Source organism: Kogia breviceps, chromosome X (genome assembly GCF_026419965.1).
Source record: "Kogia breviceps isolate mKogBre1 chromosome X, mKogBre1 haplotype 1, whole genome shotgun sequence".
In the NCBI taxonomy this organism is placed as follows: Eukaryota; Metazoa; Chordata; class Mammalia; order Artiodactyla; family Physeteridae; genus Kogia; species Kogia breviceps.
This window is the reverse complement of record NC_081330.1, coordinates 102,229,065-102,249,855: the sequence shown is the minus strand read 5'-3', so window position 1 is coordinate 102,249,855 and position 20,791 is coordinate 102,229,065. Positions and strand designations below refer to the sequence as shown.

Sequence of the window (20,791 nt, the reverse complement as noted above, 5' to 3'; positions counted from 1 at the left end):
GATATATGCAAGCGTAAACATTAATGAGTAGCTCTTCATTGTGTGTTAACTGCTCTCTAATAAATTACCACGAAATTAATGAGGGCTCTAGCTATACTTCCAATTGTCTATCTTAAGCATTCATTTTCGTTAAAACTTATGCTGCCGGGTTAAAGCCGTTAGTAGCCATCTTGTAGAAGAGAACAGATGTGAGTTTCACAAATAGAGCCACAAATGTGAGCCACATATGTAGTTTTAAAATTTTCTAGCAGCCACATTAAAAGGGCAAAAAAAGTGAAATTAACTTTAATGATGTAGTTGATTTAACTCAGTCTATCCAAAATATTATCATTTCAACATGTAATCAATATAAAGTTATTATGAGATATTTGACAGTTTTTGGTACTGACCCTTCAAAATCTGGTATTTTACACTTACTACACATCTCCAATTGGACTAGCCACACTTCAAGTGCTCAAGAGCCACATGTGGGTTGGCTGTTGCGTTGGACAGCAGCGCTAGCATCCCTCTGCTGTTTCACAGTATTGAGAAGGTCCTCCTACAGCGTATGTGTATTTTTGTTGTTACAAGAGAAAATGGAAACCAAATGCTACATGTTACTTGAGTACTGCGGTGTTTCCCCAAGTGTAGGACACTAGCATCAAGAGCTGCCCTGTGGAAAAAGAGATTCGGTGATGAAATAAGTTAGGAAAGTTCTCTTCTTGTACCCCCTTTTGGAGATTTACATGGTGTGCTAACAGCACAGACTCTGAGAAAACTCTCTTGGGTAAAGGAGCCTATTGGAAGTTGACTTCTGTGTCTGTAAGTTTCCACCTCCTGCGTGTGACTGTTACCCAGCTACCACTATAACAACATGGTTAGTCTGGCATGGTACATTTATGTTATGCTTATAATATTTTTTTTTCCTCCCGGGGTGTTCTAACACCCCCTTGCCTCCCCACGCTCACCCCGCCAGGCCCATGAAAGATACCAGAACAATGGTTCTGTCCCTGAGTATTTATTCCTATTAATTATCTTGCCCTCACAAAAACCTGAGGTCATTCTTTACTACACTTTTGGGGACAAGAATTCTGGAAATGGCCACAAGTGTATCTGCGTAAGGAAAACTGTGTCTTCCCCTCCTCCACTCTTTTCAGAGCCTATCTCTACTTATTCTTTGTATTCAGAATCACCTGAGAGCCAAGATATGTCTTCTTGATCTAGAACCACCTACTAAATTGAAAGCAGCAGATGGCTGTAATGTCTTGTACATGGACAGATTTTCAGAAAGTACCCAAATACACACCTTCCTCTCATTCTTTCAGAAATGAAGAACACTCTACAAAGATGAGGGGAGAAACATCTGAATGTGTATATGTGTAAACACGGAATACAGTTTCATAAGTAGAGTAATACTGTTCCTGCTAATGCTTTTTAAAAAAATATTGTGTGTGGTGTTAATTTACATGCTTTAATGTGTACTGTTAAGTGTGTAAAGTAGTTGTGACAGCAATCAGTTTGAAGAAGATATACACTATTCTTGACAACTGTCAATCTTTAGCAAATGATCTTTTTGCCTTTGTTTTAGTGGGACCTCTGACGCTTCCCCTGTAAGTTTTGTTTTACGATCTGTACTTAAGTGGCAATTACCAGTTAAATAACTTCTGTCGCTGAATTTGGTCCAAGTTGACTGTATAATGCTTATAGGTGGATGTATTTAAATAAGATTGATTTAAATGATCTGTTTTGTCTCTGTTTTATAGCACTTTAGTATTTCAGTATTAGAGATGTCTTCTGAAGACTCTAGTAGCAGTAGAATCCCTTCGCTCTTGAAAACGCAAATTATACCATGAGTTTCATATAGACTTTCCAGAAGTAGGAGTGGAACATTCTAAGTGCAAAAGTTTGGCTTTAGAATCTGTCTGATTAGGAAGGGCAGTCCATTCCCTAAAAAGGTAACAGCCTTCCCAACTTTGAACATCTGGGGAGCTCTACTTGGAAAAGAAGTCTGAATTTTAGTCTCATGGATTTAATGGCGCTAAATTAACACTAATTTTTAAATGGATTTTGTAGAATCCAATTATTAGGGGAAATCATTTAGCAAAGCCATATACTGGGGAATAGTCAAACACCACGTGCTAGTTTTGGAATGTGCATTTCCCAAGTGAATAGAATTTACTTCACCAAAAAGACTTTTTTGCACAATTCACAATACTTACAGAAATATGATTGTATCATTGGAGGAAAAAAAAGCTCACCTCTCTAATGATACATTTCACATTCACTAGTAAACTAGTGTAATTCCTTAATTATTTGGTGGGGAAGCAAAAGAATAATCTGTCCATAGAATATAACTGCTTATTCCTAACTATATTTAGGAATGAATATATACTATTATTTAAAGTACTATTGAATTTTGAAGAACTGCTCAACAAATTCATATTATTAATAAAATTGTACTCTTTACAATACATTTGCCTCAGCACAAATGCAGTTAAGAACATAAATTTATTTTAAAATACACCAAATAATACAGATTAGTTATCATGACTTTAAAATTCTAATTTCCAATAGCATTAAATCCCACACCAGTTATGTGTTGTATATAACTAAAATGTTGAACGTCTTGCACACAAAATGAGAGGCTTCTTCAAAAATGACTTTTTTGCCAAAAACAGGTTCTACGACCTATTGCTAATTATATTTCTTTAGGGGTACTTTGAAGTGCTTTCAAAGACATATCTGTAGCAGTTAGATCTAAATTTAGAGCAGAACATTCTGTCAGATATTTTGCCATATCACAAAATGCTGTAGTACTGTATTTTATATTAAAACCAAATTCTGAAGTATTCTGGTATATTACATATTATTATACCAAAAAAACCACTTTCTAGCTATTATTGTGTATATAATATTTTAAGAAAATAATGGGTATTTCAGTCCAAGCAAGAAAGTATAATGCAATAGGTGACATTCAGTTGATCTTTAGTCAAAATCCATTTAGGTATTTCACAGGGAAACTAGCAATCATAAGCTTGAATGTATACATTATTCTCAAGAACAAAATGGAAAACGATAATACATAAAGACACAGTCACTGGGGCAAGTTAGCTGGTGTGCAGACTGAAAAGGATCAACTTGCCAATGCTCATCAAATTTTTTGTTATTGGTTGTTCCTGGAAGGGGAAGTGCTACAGTCAGTTGATGTTGCCTCCCCTTAGGTGGGGGACTTGCTCACAGTCAGTGCATGGTATAGTGAAATCTCTTTGGAAGCAGGGTTGAGTCAGAAGCTTAGAGATGCACCTCACTGTCTTTAAAACCGCTGTTACGATGTTCTGAACACTCTGATCTTTCCAAATGTGTTCTCTGTGTTTTGTACTATAGAGAATAATACGTCATAAACTGGACTCTGTAGTGTTTCAAGCAACGTTATTTATTGGCTTATTGCCCCCCGCATATTTATGTACAGCTTACGTAATAATATAAAACCTGTGATAATCCTTTGCCTTAAAAATAAAATCTAATGCTAAATATTGAGTGTGCTCTAATAAGTTTAAGCTACAAATTAATTTTTCCTTTAACACTTAAGACAGTGTCAAATAAAATATTACACGAATACTCTGTGGAGTGTTGCTGCCTATTCTGTTCTTGTGACAGTGTGTGTATCTTGATCCAGGAAATGATGACCTGCTGGGTTCTATAAATAGATATTAGTAATCCTTCTAGAGAATGGGCCTGGCACTTAGCTGTGAGCTGAATACCTCCCCTTAACTCTTATAAATAGATTTTCCCATGCCACAGAAGTATGAAGAAAAACAGCCCTTCATGTTCTCTCTCTCTACAATCTTTGTCTTGATTCTTACTGAATCTTCACATTTTATTTGTGTTTCCATCATATTCCTAAATAGAAAAATGCCAGAGATGCCTGAAGATGGATGAAATCACCTAATTTCAGCAGGGAAAGGGATCTTGCAATTATTCAAGTCCAGTTTCTTATGGAACAGTTAGAACCCGAGTTGTAGAGAGGTTTAGTGACTGCTCAAGCTCTGAGCGACAAGGGTGGGCTGACCCCATCCTGATGTCCAGAAGATTGTCACAGTTCCAATAAGTGAAAAGGAACTGTGTTAGTCTTGGGGCTGGCACACGGCAGCAAGTAGAGGGAGATATGGCATGGGCTAGAAAACCGTTTCCTTATTAGGTCCTGGTCTTCGCCTGGCTGATTTAATCAGTTAAAGAGGAATACATGTATATATATATATTTTAATTTTATTTATTTTTATTTTTGGCTGTGTTGGGTCTTCGTTTCTGTGCGAGGGCTTTCTCTAGTTGCGGAGAGTGGGGGCCACTCCTCATCGCGGTGTGCGGGCTGCTCACTATCGCGGCTTCTCTTGTTGCGGAGCACAGGCTCCAGACGCGCAGGCTCAGTAGTTGTGGCGCACGGGCCCAGTTGCTCTGCGGCATGTGGGATCTTCCCAGACCAGGGCTCGAACCCGTGTCCCCTACATTGGCAGGCAGATTCTCAACCACTGTGCCACCAGGGAAGCTCACAGAGGAATATATTTTTGAAGGCAGTTTTTCTGGGAAAGAAAGCGTTGGCTCTTAGGGATTATCACTGATGGTCTTTCACCTTGGAAGCAATGCTTCAGACTTGGCCCAGTGAAAAGGTACATCCTGGGTGCGTGATAATACACTTGTACTTTGAAAAGCATCTGTGTGGTCTGCTTATTTTTAAGTGACCGGAAACGCTGGTCGTTTGAGGAATTAGGCGTTATTTAGGTCCAGAAAATAGAGACTGGGCTGGAAAGGCATCCTGACACCGATTCGGGGCCCCATGGGCTGCGGGTTTTCGAAGGGATGTGACGGTTTCCCACGCGAGCGCCGACCAAAGGGCTCTAGGACCCAGCGGCTGCGCGCGGGGCCGGCGGGGCCCGCCGCCTCCTGTGGGACTCGGCGCGGGCTGTAGCTGGGCGCGGGTTCGCGGCCTGCCCACGGATCGTCACCGCAGAGACGCGGCGGGCGCTGAGGCGCGCGGGCGGCGCACGGTGCGCGTGGGCGTGTCCCGACCCGGCCGCGCGCCCCGCCCCAGCCCCGGCGGTTTGCTTGACCCCAGGCCCAGCTCCAGGGCCCGGGTCTCGCGCCCTTGACGGGCAACGTAAAGCGCGGGAGCAGTTGGGGCCGGGCATGCCGGGAGCCCCCGGGGCAGCCGCAGCCGCAGCCGCCGCCACCGCCACTGCTACCGCCACCGCCACCGCGTCTGTCGCCGGTGCGCGCCGCTGACGCGCGGAGATGAAATTCCCGGGCTCGGTGCTGGCGTCCGTGTTCCTCTTCGTGGCCGAGACGACGGCGGCGCTGTACCTGAGCAGCACCTACCGCTCGGGCGGGGACGGCATGTGGCAGGCGCTGACGCTGCTCTTCTCACTGCTGCCCTGCGCCCTTGTGCAGCTCACGCTCCTCTTCGTGCACCGCGACTTCAGCCGCGACCGGCCGCTCGTGCTGCTGCTGCACCTGCTACAGCTCGGGCCACTCTTCAGGTGCGTGCGGGACCCCCGGCGGCGGGGTCGGGCCTCCCGAGGGAGGGGACAGGTGGCCTGAGTCGCGGACCGGGCCCAGGCCGGCCCGCTCGGCTCCTGAGCTCCACCGTCGCTGTCACAGGAATGCGACAGGAACCTGGGAGAGTGGGAATCGAGCCGGGGCGTACCGCCTTCCTGTTAGGGGCGAGCTTAGGAAATTGCTGATAGTCAACTGAATTTGACGAACAGAAAGGTCAGTTTTATACACTTTGACCTCATAAAAGACATGCTTTCCCTGAGATCAGGTGGGATCTGGCAGGACGAGTTTGTGTCGTGACGGGCCCTTAGGAAGTGGGTTCTAAATGGCCGTTAGAGTAGAAGTGTATACAGCTGATTGAATTTAAATTGATCAAACACGTGGAGTGTGCCAGGCACTGTTCTGCGCGTGTTACAAATATTAACTTACGTAATTCTCATACATGACTCTAGAAATCCACACATTATTCTTTTCTCTCGGATGTGGAACATACGGGGTTGTAGAAATGTCTTCGGGGCCCTGCCAAACTTCTAAACGCAGTCAATGAAGTTGAAACACAAGTGCCATGAAGACCCCGACACTTGCTGGGCGTTAAGAAAAACTGTTAGTGACATTTCTGGAAATTAAGTTATATTAACACAAAGCAAGTAGAAAAAGAAATTCCTGCTAATGAAGTGGAGTTTGGCTTATCTAAGGACCATGAAGAGAGTTTTAAATGTGTTGTTTTGATATCTTTCATCTCTGTAGGAAAAGCAAAACAAAGGGTTTCTCTCTGGATTAGAAACAAATTTATAATACTGAACTTTAGATGTAGGTGGTAGAAGAGGTGGAAAGGCCAGAGACGCAAGAGTGGTAATTTCTGGATGATGGAGTTATGGGTGATTTTCATTTTGTCCTGAAAAATATAGAAAAGTGCATCATTTACTCTTTTATTATACTTTCTACATGTTTCAGTTTTTACAGTAAAAATATTTTAACTTTATTAAAGAAAGAAAAAGTTTGGTGCTTTGGAGAGATAACTTCTCAACTATAAATAAAGTTTCAACACCATAAAGAGACCTATTTCCAGAAAATTCTGAATAGGTCATTGTCTTTTGGGTCATGGTCTTTTGGGGGGAAAAACAAAATAAAACATAAAAAACAAAGGAATAAACAACGCGCTTCCGTTAACAAGGGCGCTTTCATTCTAATGCAGTTGATTTCTTTCAAGAAGATATTGGACCCATGCTGAGATACGCAAAATGTGGTTCCAAGCCTCTTAGCTTCCAGATGAAAAGAAAAGCAACTTGATGTTGTGTATTAGCGTGACTTAATATCTTATTGCAAGTTCTTCCTGCTGACTCTTTGATTCTATCCTAACTCTAAAACATCAGCTTCACATAAAGATCAAAATTATTTCCCCCAAACAAAGGAGAGTCTCTTTTCCCTTCTTATCGATTGGACTTAGTAATATTTTAAAACTGTTTTGGGATAATTTAGCTCTGTTTAATTTGGGGTGGGTACTAACTAACCAAAGTCATTTTCTTTTTAGGTGAGATGATGTTTTTGAGTTCACTCAGTTCAGCTGCATTACATTACACTGTAATGATTATGGGCTAAAGACTACAAACTAGGCCCCACTCCTTCTTTAGGGAGACATTGGGAGAGCACCATATTTCATTTATATCAGTCTTATATTTAAAACTGTAGTTGCAGTTTGAAGGGTTGTTTCCTCATTAAGCCTAGGTTGGAACAATAGAACATTGAATAATGTCTTGAATTTATTTTTTTCTATTTTAAGAACAGTCTTACTGTGAATGATAATAGATATTCTGGAAAACCAGAGTGGGGAAGAGCACCTCTTAACAACAGCAAAATTTGTTTATCATTCTTTTACAGTTATGTTAATTTTTTAAATTGGGAGAAGGAGTAAATATAAATGAGTTACAGGTTCAAGGAATTTTCCCCCATTCTTCTTCACTGGTATAATGAGGAAAAATGGTACATAAAAATCTGGCTTTATAAAGTAAAAGCTAAAAACAATAAAATAAAATAAAGTGAAAGCTAAGAAGTTCTAGTAATTTTTTAATCAAGTATAGTTGATGTACAATATTATATAAGTTACAGGTGTACAATATATAGTGATTCACAATTTTAAAGGTTATATTCCATTTATAGTTATTATAAAATATAGGCTATATTGCCCATGTTGTACAATATATCCTTATAGCTTATTTTATACCTAATAGTTTGTACGCCTTAATCTCCTACCCCTATATTGGCCCTCCCCCTTCCCTCTCCCCACTGGTAACCACTAGTTTGTTCTCTATATCTGTGAGTCTAGTATTTTTTATAGAACATTGCAAAATGATTCACCATTGTACTTCTCTCTTTAGTAAACTTTCAAAAGACTTTAAAATAATAATAGCCTAAATTTGAAGAGTTATCTTGTTGTTGCTTGCAAAGTGCTTTTACATACAGTATTTAATTCCATCCACTGTAAAACCTTGTGAGTTAACTGTCATTATCTTTTTTTTACAGTTGAGAATTGAGGCTCAGTGAGATTATGCAAGTGGCTTTTCTTTCTTTTTAACCAGTTTGGTTCTTGTGTAGCTTCTCAGAGCATGTGTGTCATAGGAAGATAACATGGCGTATAGGAAATCATAATCAGTATTTCTTTTGAAAACGTGTTTTTATTAACTACCTTAGAGGGTCTCTGGTACCACAGATTATTTGTGCTGACACCAACATGCATGGTTTCAGCTAAGGAATAAACTCCTTCCACTATGGCGCTTAAAAATGGGATAAAGTGGAAAAAAAATAGATCATCCTGCTGATTACCTACATTAGGAATCAGCAAACTATGCCCCACAGGTGAAATCCTCCTATGGCCTGTTTTTGTAAATAAAGTTTTATTGGGACACAGCCATGCTCATTCATTTCTGTGTAGTCTGTGGCTGCCTTTGCACTACAGTGGCAGAGTTGAGTAGTTGCAATAGAGACCAGGGCCTGCAAAGCCTAAAATATTTGCTCTTTGTAAATACAGAAAATGTTTGCCAAACCTTGGTCTACACAATACTGAAAAACTACCTTGAATGATTTTGATGAAAATACTTAATTTATGGCTACATTTAGACAACTTCTCAAGTAAAACAAAACAAAACAAAAAACATTTGGAGTAATTGTATGAGTCTTGCAGAATTCCAAGAAGAATAGTAGAGTGTGTTTCTTATCAGTTTTCTTAACCAGTAGTGGCAAATAGCAGAAGTCTTAGGGGGCCTTTCACAAATTTATTAAACACCTACTACATGTGAAACTCTGTGCTAAGATTTTTATTAGTTGGGAAAAACAGTGGATTGCAAGGGGGTACATCTGGGTTTCAGGGCCACCTCTGTGATTAGCTCCTTCTGGGACCTACTTTCATTTCCATTGGTAGGCTGCAAATGCTTTCCATTAAACACAGCCCCTCCTCAGCATCCAGAGAATTGCTTTTTCCTCTGAACCTTCATTTTATTCATTCAGCTCTTAACATGTGCTGGTGTTTCACTTGTTTGTTTTAGTCTTTAAAAATTCTGAGCTTGATTTTATTATTCGAGTAAAATATATTTGTTGTTGAAACTACAGAAGGGCAGAAAACAGATAAACACAACTAAAAAATTTTAAAGTTCTAATTCAGCTAACTAAAGAAAACAGTTCTTAATGTTTTGTTGTATATCCTTACTAATATTTTTACAGTGGTAAGGTGATGAACCGTAAACTGTCTGGGGGGTGGCAGGGCCGGGGGTGGAAGCCCTGATTTGCAGTGTTTGCTGATTTCTATGATTTAAATATTTCCATTTTGGCCTATTTCAAGTTACGAAGTTGTTTAAGAACTGGCTCACAAAATTCCTAACTATTGGGCTTCCCTGGTGGCACAGTGGTTAAGAATCTGCCTGCCAGTGCAGGGGACATGGGTTCAATCCCTGGTCCGGGAAGATCCCACATGCTGCAGAGCAAGTAAGCCCATGTGCCACAACTACTGAGCCTGTGCTCTAGGGCCTGCGTACCAAAACTACTGAGCCTGCATGCTGCAACTACTAAAGCCCGTGTGCCTAGAGCCCGTGCTCTGCAACAAGAGAAGCCACCACAATGAGAAGCCCGCTCGCCACAACTAGAGAAAGCCCGTGTGCAGCAACACAGACCCAATGCAGCCAAAAAAAAAAAATTCCAAACTATTTAATTGTCTCATGAGTCAGTATGAGCCAGCTCAGGCACTTCACTATTTATGTGTATATGTGTGTATGTGTGTGTGATTTGTGTGTATGTATATATATAATTTTATTTTTATTAAAAATGGAATTATCTATATATATTCCATTGTAATTTACTCCTTTTGCTTACCAAATATAGGAAATATTTTATATATATATATGTATGTGTATATTGTCAATTTTAAGGACTGGATAATATTTCATTGAATACATATATTAGGATTTATTTAATCATTGTTTTATTTGAGGACCTTTAGAGTATTTCCAGAATTTTGCTATTACAAATAATGGTATGATTCAAATTTTTGCAGTAGGCTTTCTTTCTAAGTGAGTAAATATGTGAGAAATATCTTATAAACTGAAAGTGCTATATAAATATTAGTTGTATTAATTATTTATTATCCTTATTATGTATAGGTCCCATATTCTTGCTTAGATTGTGAGCACCTCTGAATGAGGCAGGGCATCCAGCTATCTTTGCATTCCCCACAGCACTTAGAAGAGTGCATCTGCATTCATCACATATTTGAAAATAAAGAAGATGGTCAGTTTATTCTGTCTTTTAGTCCTTGTTGTGGTCAGTGGTCCAACAGTGTAAAGTTGCTAGGCCTCAAACAGTCCTCAGTCATACATTTGAGTTTTTCCTCAGAACAAATTCAGTTAGATCAGCTGGTCTTGAACTCAAAACCTTGAACTTCATTGTTTTCAACTGAACAAGCTGGTTCACGCTGTTTTACATGTTTTCATGTAATAAAGTGTCCATGACCCCAGTGGACAAAATGTAGCAGACAATTGGCTGTTGCTCTCCCTCCCCTTCCCCCCATACTACTATGTACCTTTTGTTCTCTCAGGAACAGATGAACAAAGATAATAATCACAAAATATATCCACTTTGTACTCACTAAAGAAGTTCCTGCATTTCGTTTCTTACATCAGGTTTTATTTTATTATATCGAATTATGCATGTATTCTTATTGCCCTGGTTGCCTCCAGGTGAGAGTACAAAGTTAACAATACTCAATAAAATAAAAGAAGCCATAAAATCTTCTGGCAGCATTATAAGGTTGTTATAAAAATGCACGTTTGGGGAAAAATGTCCTTTAACAATTTTTAAACCTAAGGCCATGAACATTTTTCTTATTCCTAGGAAAAAAATATTTTTTCCCAACATTTTGTTATGAAAATTTCCAAACATACAGAAGACAACTTGAAAGAATTGTACGGTGAACACCCAAGTACTTGTCACCTAGATTCTACAGTTAACGTTTTATTTCACATGGATAGAGGAATCTATCCATTCCTCTATCAATCCCTCAATCCATTTGTGAGTGTGTGTGTATAAATCGTATACGTCAGTACTCTTCCTCTCTTCGATATCCATATCATTACCTAAAGAGGGAAATCCAATTTTAAAAGCCAGGTACTCTATCAGTCTAGAACGGTGATTGCTTAAGGCTCCATCCCTAGGGCAGGCTTGAAACTCCATAGATAATACAGAGCTGGCAAGCTTCCAGGCATGATTGACTTTAGTCATGTCCCGTAAAGGCTTAAGAGAGCAGAGATGGTAATGTGGTCTTCCAGGGGAATTCTTTTTTTTTTTTTTTTTTTTTTTTTTTGTGGTACACGGGCCTCTCACTCAGGGGAATTCTAGATGGGAAACTGCTCTGTACTGGGGGATCTTCCAACCATAGCTGCTGGGTTTTTTTAATATATATAAATTTATTTATATTATTTTATTTATTTTTGGCCGCGTTCAGTCTTCATTGCTGCCCATGGGCTTTTCTCTAGTTGCAGTGAGCGGTGGCATCTCTTGTTGTGGTGCGCAGGCTCAGCAGTTGTGGCTCAAGGGCTCTAGAGCGCAGGCTCAGTAGTTGTGGCACACGGGCTTAGTTGCTCCGCGGCATGTGGGATCTTCCTGGACCAGGGCTTGAACCTGTGTCCCCTGCATTGGCAGGCGAATTCTTAACCACTGCACCACCAGGGAAGTCCTGTAGCTGCTGTTTTAACTGATGTGATTTGGGACATCTATTGGATGTGAAAAAAATATATGTGCATATATATATATATATATATACATACATATATATGTGTGTGTGTATATACGTGCATACACACATACCCATATACTGTATTATCTCCATAACAGTGCAGCAAAGTAGGTTTTATCTCTGCTTTGTAATTGAGGGAAAGGGCTTGGGTTAAATTACCTGTCCAGGGCTGCACAGCTAATGTGTCAGGAAGGGAAATGGAATGTTTTTCTGTGGCTCTGGAGCCTGAACCACTTCCCATTCCATTCTCTACTTGGTTTCCTTGCCTCTGGCCTTCGGTGTCACCTCTGAATTTGGTTCACACTCAGACCATTTGGCCTGGTGGAGGGCCTCAAGAGGACTGCATGCTCAGAACTGGTCCTTAGAGAGGATGATTTTAGAGGAGGGGCTACAGTTCAGAGTAACCAAGTCAAGGCTTTGAGAATCAGGCTAAGTGAAAGCAGGGTAACTGAGAAAAGACAGAATCCTGTCTGCCTCTGATCATCATGACTTGCTGGTTTGTCTCCAGGTGTTTTGAAGTCTTCTGCATCTATTGTCAGTCAAACCACATCGAAGAGCCTTATGTCAGCATCACCAAGAAGCGACAGATGCCAAAAAATGGCCTCTCAGAGGAAATTGAGAAGGAAGTGGGCCAGGCAGAGGGCAAGCTATTCACCCACCGATCTGCGTTCAGCCGGGCATCAGTGATCCAGGCTTTCCTGGGCTCAGCCCCTCAGCTGACCCTGCAGCTGTATATAAGCGCCCTGCAGCAGAACGTCACTATCGGAAGATGTATGTATATTTTTTTTTTTCTACTTGTATTTTGGAATCAAAGTGGAGAGCAAAACATAAGGTTTATTTTGTTTTAGGCGAAATTCGTTTATATGTGCATTCAATCCTAAATCTGTGTTCCAGTTACTAAGTTCAAAACATAGTTACAATAATAACGACGTTTATTTTGCTTGTGAATCTGCACTTTAGGCAGGGCTCAAAAGGGCTCACCTATGCTCCATTGTGTATTAGCTGGGGTGGCTCAAAGATGCAGAGTTAGAATCCATTGAGGACTCATTCACTCGCATTTCTTATGGTCGATGCTGGCTGTTGCTCGGGGCTTCAGATCTTCCCCACTTCATCTCTCCTTGTAGGTTAGTTTGGGCTTCCTCACAGTATGGTGGCTGCTATCAAGGGCAAGTATCCTAAGAGTGAGAGAGGGCCAGGTGGTAGAGTATCCCTTTTGTGATCCAGCTTTGGAAGTCCTGCAACATCACTTCTGCTGCATTTTCTTTGTTGAAGGGGTCAGGAATCCTGTAGAGGTTCAAGGGAAAGGGAGGAAAGGAAACTCTGACTTTTGTTGGGGAATGGCAGAGTTCTAGAAGTTCACTGCTGTGACCATTTGGAAAATACAACTTGCCTTAGGCTGAAAATACAGCTGCCAGAGGCTGTGCCTCTTTGGATTTTGCCTCTGTCATTCAGTGATAGTTGTAAACGAGCTGAGACACAGTTGGTTGTAAGAGATTCTTTGTGGTGAATGAGGGAATCAAGAGCACTCTCCTGTTTTCTTGAAGTTCTAATAGGTATCTCAGCTTTAAAATGAACACAGTTCTCTAACCTTTGGGCTATTCTCACATCATCAAATTGAGGGCAGGTTTTGATTAAGCCAGATGTTAAAGAAAAAACCTGTACATGCATTGGATGCAAGCAAAAAACCTTCATATGAAAAGAGGAAATAATCCTTCACAAATATTAATATTAGTAAATGAAAACCAGATATTCTGGTAAGTTTTGCTATATAGATAATAAACAAAAGTGAGTTAAAAGCCTTAGGCTGAAATAATACATATTTAAGAAAGCACTGAAACTGGAATCTTTTAAAATAAATCACTCATTAATTTCACTTCCCTCAGTATTATCCTCTTTCTGCCTATAATCTAGGCTGGATGGTAAAATCACTTTAATTTATGGCTGGGTCACAGGATATTTGCATGTTACAACTGTATCCCTTATCCAGGTTGCCTCAGAGTGACCATGATTCTTAAGATATATCAGGACTTTAGGTTGAGATCTTGGACCTTGGTGGATTAACATTTATGTGAAAATGCCTCCCACAGCCCCAGGTAGACAGTAGGTGCTCAATAAATGTAGCAGCATCCTTGTTCTCTAAGGACTTATAACTAGAATGGGCATTGACCAAGGTGAGTCCTCTGCATGCCACTATTCCCTTTTCCCAGTTCATTATTTTTCTATGTGGCAGGAACACAGCAAGAGATGTGGTGATAACCTATCTGATTTTTACAAGTAGATTCAATTCTTTTCTCAAGTTATTGAAAATGAAGATTGTCTTTTAGTTCAGAAGTTGGCAAACAGCAGCCCATGGGTGTAATCAGGCACTGCTTGTTTTTGTAAATAAAATTTTATTGGAATGCAGTCACACCCTTTCATTTACCTGTTCTCTATGTCTGCTTTTTTTGTTTTTTGTTTTTTAGCAGAGTTGAGTCGTTGCATAGTTGCAACAGAGAAAGTATGGTCCACAAAGCATAAAGTATTTACTGTCTGGCTCTTTACAGAAAGTTTGCCAACCCTAGTTACAGTTTTTCAGACAGAATTCTATTCAGGAAAATGAAATGTCTATTTCATAAAATATGAGATATTTCATAAAATGTCAGTATTACAAAGAATATCTGTGACATGCCCCCCAAGAACTTGGAATAAGTCCTCTGAGAATTAAAAGATCAATCAAATATATAGAGAGAAAGGAAGTGGGCATGGTCCTCTTAAAAAATATAGATGACTGCCATTTGTATAAGTTTTGACTAACCCTAATCACTGCCTTAACATATCTGAGGAAGGGAGCCCTCACCCGGAAGGGGAAAGGCAGTTATAACTGGAGGACAGGCTGGGGTGTGTCACAGAGGCAAACATTGGCAATATCTATCATATGATTGGGAATGCATTTGGTGCAAGGAATAAACACTTGACTACAAGGTTAAACAACCCATTATTTTGCTTATCTAAGATGAAGTTGGAGTTAGGCCGTTGCTGGCATTATATCAGCTGCTCACAATGGTAAAGTTGATGTTCCTGAAATTCCATTGGCCTTTCTTTTGGGTTGCTACTGCATAGAATCCATCATAGCTGCATTCAAGGTAGAAAGAGGGGATGAAGGCAGAAGGGTGAGTGTCTTTCTTCCTTTATTAGTAAGTAAAAGCTTTCCTAGAAACCTCCCTAATAGAATTTATTTAGGTCTCATTGACCAGGACTGGTCACATGGTCACCTCGGTGCAAGAAATGCTAGGAAAGCTGGGCATAGAAATGATTGCCACCAGTGGCTTACAGCAACATTCCTTCAACTTCGCTGATGTTGATTAGAGTCACAGGAGGTGGTGGGGGCCTGTTAAAAATCTACAGATAACCTGGAAATTGTGATTCGCTGGGTATGGAATGGGAGCCTACAATATGTCTCTTGACTTTTTCTCTTTTGTTTTTTAAATAAATGCTCCAGGTAATTTTTATTTTCAGCAAAGTTTGGGAACACTGGACTAGACTAGTCACAACCTGCCCAGGGTTGGGCCCCTTGCCACCCACAAGGAAATTATGTTTTCTTAAACTATAAGAGGAGGAATGGATATTGAGTGGGCAGCTAACAGTATCTGCCACACCATGTGTCCAGACCGATAGAAATGTCCATTTTTGACAGGAGAGGGACATGAAGTCCATCAGAACCTAACCCCATTCGACTTTCAAAGTCTTTATAACCCCTTCTCTCTGATTCTGTTTGCTCACTGAGCAAACATTGATGAATTTGGCCTTGGCAGAGCTTAGAGGGGAGGTGGAGCCAGCCACGTGGTCCATTGGAGAGGTTTTTGTTAATTGCAGTATAATGCATATAACATAAAATTCACCATTTTAAGAGTACAATTCAGTAGATTTTAGGATATTCACAGTGTTGTGTAACCATCACCACTATCTAATTTTAGAATATTTTCATTACATAGAAAAGAAATCCCATACTTGGTAGCAGTCACTCCTCATTTCCCCTCCCCAGACCCTGGCTATCACTAACCTACTTTCTGTCTCTATGGATTTGCCTATTGTACATATTTCATATAAATGGAATCATACACTATTGGAGAGTTTTTTCCCCCATAGTCAGTGAATAATGGACACTGTCTATGAGCTTCAGTCTTTGAGTGAGGCTAGTCAGCTCTCAGGGGCTTGATCAAGTCTCTGGACCTTGGAGGATAGGTTGGTCTGAGGCCCAGGTGAGTGCACCAAGGTTACTGTGTTCTATGAAGGCCCCCGCATCCTGCCATTTGGCCTGCCTGGATCTCAAAGTGCCCTTGTCTCTTCCACTCAAGGTGGTCTTGTTGGTAGTAATGATGACTGTTTCTCAGATCCTTGCTTTGTGCTAGGCACTGTGATAGGCATGATTGTGTTTCATGTTCACGGCATCCCTGTGAGGTAGATCTGATTACCTCCATCTTATTTGAGTTGGAAATTGTACTCATTGTCTACCAGAGGAGGCAGGATTTGGGGTTAGATTTATGTGAATTCATTCATGAAGTCAATGAATATGTTTTGAATATGTTCTGTGTTCCTGACCTTGTGCTGGGCTCTGAGGATAAAGTGGTGAATAAGGTGGACCGGCACCTATCCTTTTGGAACATGATAGAGAAACATGAAACAAATAGTCATATACTTATTTTATTTCAGGTGAATCCTGCAAAGTGAGAGTCCTGTGTAAGGGTCTATCGGGGGAATCTAACCAAGTCTGGGAGATGAGGGAAAATTTTCCCGAGGAACTTAAGTTGAAACCAAAATCTGGTAGATGAGGAGGAGTCAAATGAAGAAAAACCAGGAAAGGGCATCCCAGCATTTCAGACTTTATCCCAGAGGCAATAGGAAGCCATTGATGATTTTTAAACAACACAGTATCATTATCAGATTTAGTTTTAGAAGCTGGTTACTCTGGAAAATAGATTGGAAGGGGGTGAGGGGAGAAACAAGGAGTCCAGGAAGTGGGCTGCTACAGTGGTCAAGTTGAGAATGATAATGGCTTGGGCTGGAACAGGAGAAATGGGTTATTGGAGCCATATTAATGGGTTATTGGAGCCATATTAAGGTGATGATTGATTGAATGGGAAGGTGAGGCAGAGAGAGACGTCAAAAATGGTTCCCAGGTTCCTGACATATTTTATTTCTTTATGTCCTGCCTCATTACAAAAAAAGGACTTGAGGGCTTCCCTGGTGGTGCAGTGGTTGAGAATCCGCCTGCCGATGCTGGGGACGCGAGTTCGTACCCCGGTCCGGGAAGATCCCACATGCCGCGGAGCGGCTGGGCCCGTGAGCCATGGCCGCTGAGCCTGCGCGTCCGGAGCCTGCGCTCCGCAACGGGAGAGGCCACAACAGTGAGAGGCCCGCGTACCACAAAAAAAAAAAAAAAAAAAAAAAAAAAAAAAAAAAAAAAAGGACTTGAGACAGGGCTTATTAGCTAGTGCTGTGATACTCTCTGTGGAAGATACCCTTCTGTCCTCTCTTGTGGACACTGGTAAATTAAATAGTAATATTACATAAACCTACCATCTGCAATTCAAGCAGTTCTTGTGATTACTAAATATTACTAGACTTACTTTTGAATGTATCCCATTGTAAACACAATTAAAAATCTCATTCTCAGATGAAACACCTAAACTTTGCTCATTTATTTGAGAGAGGAACAGAGTTAGCAGTGGCTGAATACATGTTTTAAGATGTATAAGTATATAAATCCTGTCCCAAGTGATAGACTCAAAAGTACACACAATTCTTATAAACACTCTACGTGCTGTGTTAGGTTAAAAAAGAAGTTGTCACATCAAGTGAAGAATAAATCTAATTGCTCTCCTAGCAGTGTCAACATCTGGCATTCTCTCCTGTTCATCATATGCTGAAGGGCCACCCTCTGCTGCCTCTTGGCCTGTCATAAAGGACTGGTCAGAGGCCGCGCAGCCAGCTTGAACAGTGGCATCAGTGGACCTGGGTTCACCATCCCAGTTCCCCACTTTCTGGCTACATGACCTTGGACATTCATCTATTTCCTGTGGGCAGCAGCTTCCTCACCTGTAAAACGGGGATAATCAGCGTTCCTCCATCTTGGGATTTTCCCAAAGACGAAGTCACCACGTACCTGTAAACCGCGGCTTAACACAGAGCCTGGCACAGGGCACGCCCTTAACAGATGGCTGCCTGTGTCTCCCTCCCCGTGTACCAGATGCTCAGACAGGTTTCCCCAAGGTGCCGCCAGGCCTGGTTCTCATGTGACTGCTGGATGCTTGGGCCTCTGGCTGTGAAAACTCCGGCCTGCCGAAGCTCGAAGCTCGTGGGGGGACGAGAGTGAGAGTGCCTCCCGTGCAGCAGGGGAAGCCAGGGCTGCATCTGGGAACCAGACAGCCCTCGCCCTGCCTGCGCCCCTCTGCCTGGTGACTCACCGTCTCTGCTTCCTTGTACCGTCTAATAAGGCTTGGAGCTGACTGAGCCTTTGCCAACTTCACAGCAGTATCTAGAGTAACAGTGTTGGGTGTGCTTAGAGCTCGGTGGAGTAAGTGCTTGTTTAATCCAAGAAACTTCTTGACACCTGGTGCTCATTCAGCCAGATATTTACAGAAGCCTCATTGCCAAGATGTGCACCGCACAAATCTGTGATTCTTTAGAAGAGCCGTGAAGGCCTCCTGGCCTCAGCCAAGCCCCACTGGTGCCCTTCTGTTCACGTGAGTGGCCAGCAGGCCTCTCCCCGGTGACTGCAGGTGGAGAGTCACCTTCAGCTGGTCACATCATGGCACCAACAGTGCTACCCCGTCCCTGAAGTGGAGCCTCTTGTTGTCCAGGGCATGGTTTCTCATCTTCCAGTGACCTTCAGCCAACAGGGAGATGCCTCCATGGTGGGTGGTTCTAGGGAATCAATCATGATACTCAAATCCTGCCATGTTTGTTAAATAGTGTCTGATTAGGAAAAGCTGTTTATTTTGGCTTATGGCCGTGGCTTGTTTTAGCACAAAGCGTAGTCTCCTGGATGCCTGACCAGAAGTCACACCAGAGGAATTCATTAAGGGCCAGAAAAGTCATAGTAGGTGGGTAAACCACATTGGATTAGCAGGTCTGTGTGCTCAGGGGGTCCCCTTACAGTCCATGCCATAGTCAGCACTAGTGGTCCCTGGGACACCTGCAGGGAGCCAGGCTTCCTGAGCTCTTTTAGACTCTCTGTTTGATGTCCAAATTTGGAGGTTGAGCTTCACTGACCTCGTGTTGGCAAACCTTCTGCAGAGTCACCTGGACATGGAGAATCAGGCAGAGCTATACCACCATCCCTTTCAGAATCGTGCTTCACGAAAGCCTGTGGCTTTCACAGGAGACACGGGGCCCCCTGGCCAGCACGTCATCAGTCTAACTGTGCCCCCTGCCAAATCCCCTCCTACACGGGACCGGGCATCGTCCACGCGGGGGAGGAAGGCAGGCAGAGGGTGAGAACCACTGCCCCTGGGAAAGCACGAGGCACCCAAGTTTAGGCTTTTTGTGCAATTTGAACAGGTGGGAAGGGATGGTGAAGAAGGATTTGTTCTGACGTGAGCCCTGCAGAGAGAACACCAGTGACGAGCGAGCAGCGCCCTGTTGGGCGTGGGAAAACTAGAACCGGAGTGCGAGTAGGGACAGAGGCTGGGGAGGGTGTGGCTACCAAACCAGGTCTGTGATCAAAAGCAGTGTCAGGGCAAGCCAGGGTCAGACACCAGACACAGGTCAGCACACGGGAAAACATCACGTGTGGGATGACGTGAGCCCACGAGTCGAGCCTGGAAAGGTCTTGGAGAGTAGCGTCGGTTTGCTGTTGGCATGAACACGAGGCCCGGGACCTAGGCTGGCCTCCCACTGAAGACAACCTCTGAGAAGAGAGGTGTTTTGAAGGCCCAGGCTCCCCTGGTCCCCGAGTCTGACAGGTCCTGCAGTCATGTGGCTATGACTCTTTAGAAGAGGCCTTTTGGGCCCCGAATTAGAATTTTAAAATGAGGGACCTTCTAGTAACCTCTAATACATTCTTTCCTAAAGTATAAATTGCAAAGTGGCAGCTTACAGACCTAATCTGGCTGGCATCTGTTAGTCCTACACAGACATCTTAAAAGAAAATTCATAAGCTGCTGACATTTAAAATCACAGACTTTTTCCCTGAATATCTGGATTTCTGGCTTCTCTCGTGAAATCAAAATGTCTGGGTGTCCATGTGGTTGCAGTGAACTGGAGATACGAGATGCTGTCCCATTAAGGTCAGGCCTCTAGTCTGCCACTTGTCTCTTTTGGATTTCATGTCTCACCCACTTCACTCACTTCTAGTAACTGTCTGGCCACTACAGAGACTTGAACTTGTTACTCACACCACAGATTAATTCTCAGTTCACAGTATTCAGAAGGATCAATTTTCTCATTTGATGATGTATTATAGTACAAGGGCTTCTCAAACTGCCTTTAGTGTAGGGCCAGTATTATCTGTTCTTGTTCTAATTCCTTATGAACTGATAGGAGGTCCTATTATGCATGACTGATATACAGCTCACATTTGAATCATCACTGGAATACCACACCTCCAGGACTGGTGTAGACCCTATTCACTGGATGAGCCCACTCACTTAAATATTGGGGTGAAGCCAGATTGCTATGTTCCTAAATGCTGACTCTCAATTTCCATTTTTGGAGCTGGCCACTAACAAACAGCTCCTTGACCAGTACCAGTCCGCAATCCACAGTTCAAACAGATTGAGATAATGAATTTATTTTATTTTATTCTTTTAGGGGTATGGTTTTAAATCTAAGGAACTTCATTTTGTATCATTTAGTATTTCTCTACAGTTCTTCGTGAACACGGAAGATTGGTTTCTCTGATATTTAGGGTTTTAGAATCACTGTGGGGAAAATCTGTCTAAACTTCTGTTAAAGCAAAATCTACTAAAGGAAACCAATTTGCAGCAGGGAGACAGGTTAGATACTGTG

At 42.0% G+C, this 20,791-nt stretch overlaps 1 protein-coding gene across 1 annotated transcript in view; it reads left to right on the top strand.

Annotated features, from left to right (window-relative positions):
- Positions 1–4,950: 4,950 nt before the first annotated feature.
- XK (X-linked Kx blood group antigen, Kell and VPS13A binding protein) overlaps positions 4,951–20,791 on the top strand; it is a 52,220-nt gene continuing 36,379 nt past the window's right edge. The window contains exons 1-2 of the mRNA XM_059050028.2: positions 4,951–5,510; positions 12,312–12,574. Coding sequence (XP_058906011.1) covers positions 5,266–5,510; positions 12,312–12,574 — 508 coding nt within the window. The 5' untranslated portion in view covers positions 4,951–5,265. The remainder of the gene's footprint in view (positions 5,511–12,311; positions 12,575–20,791) is intronic.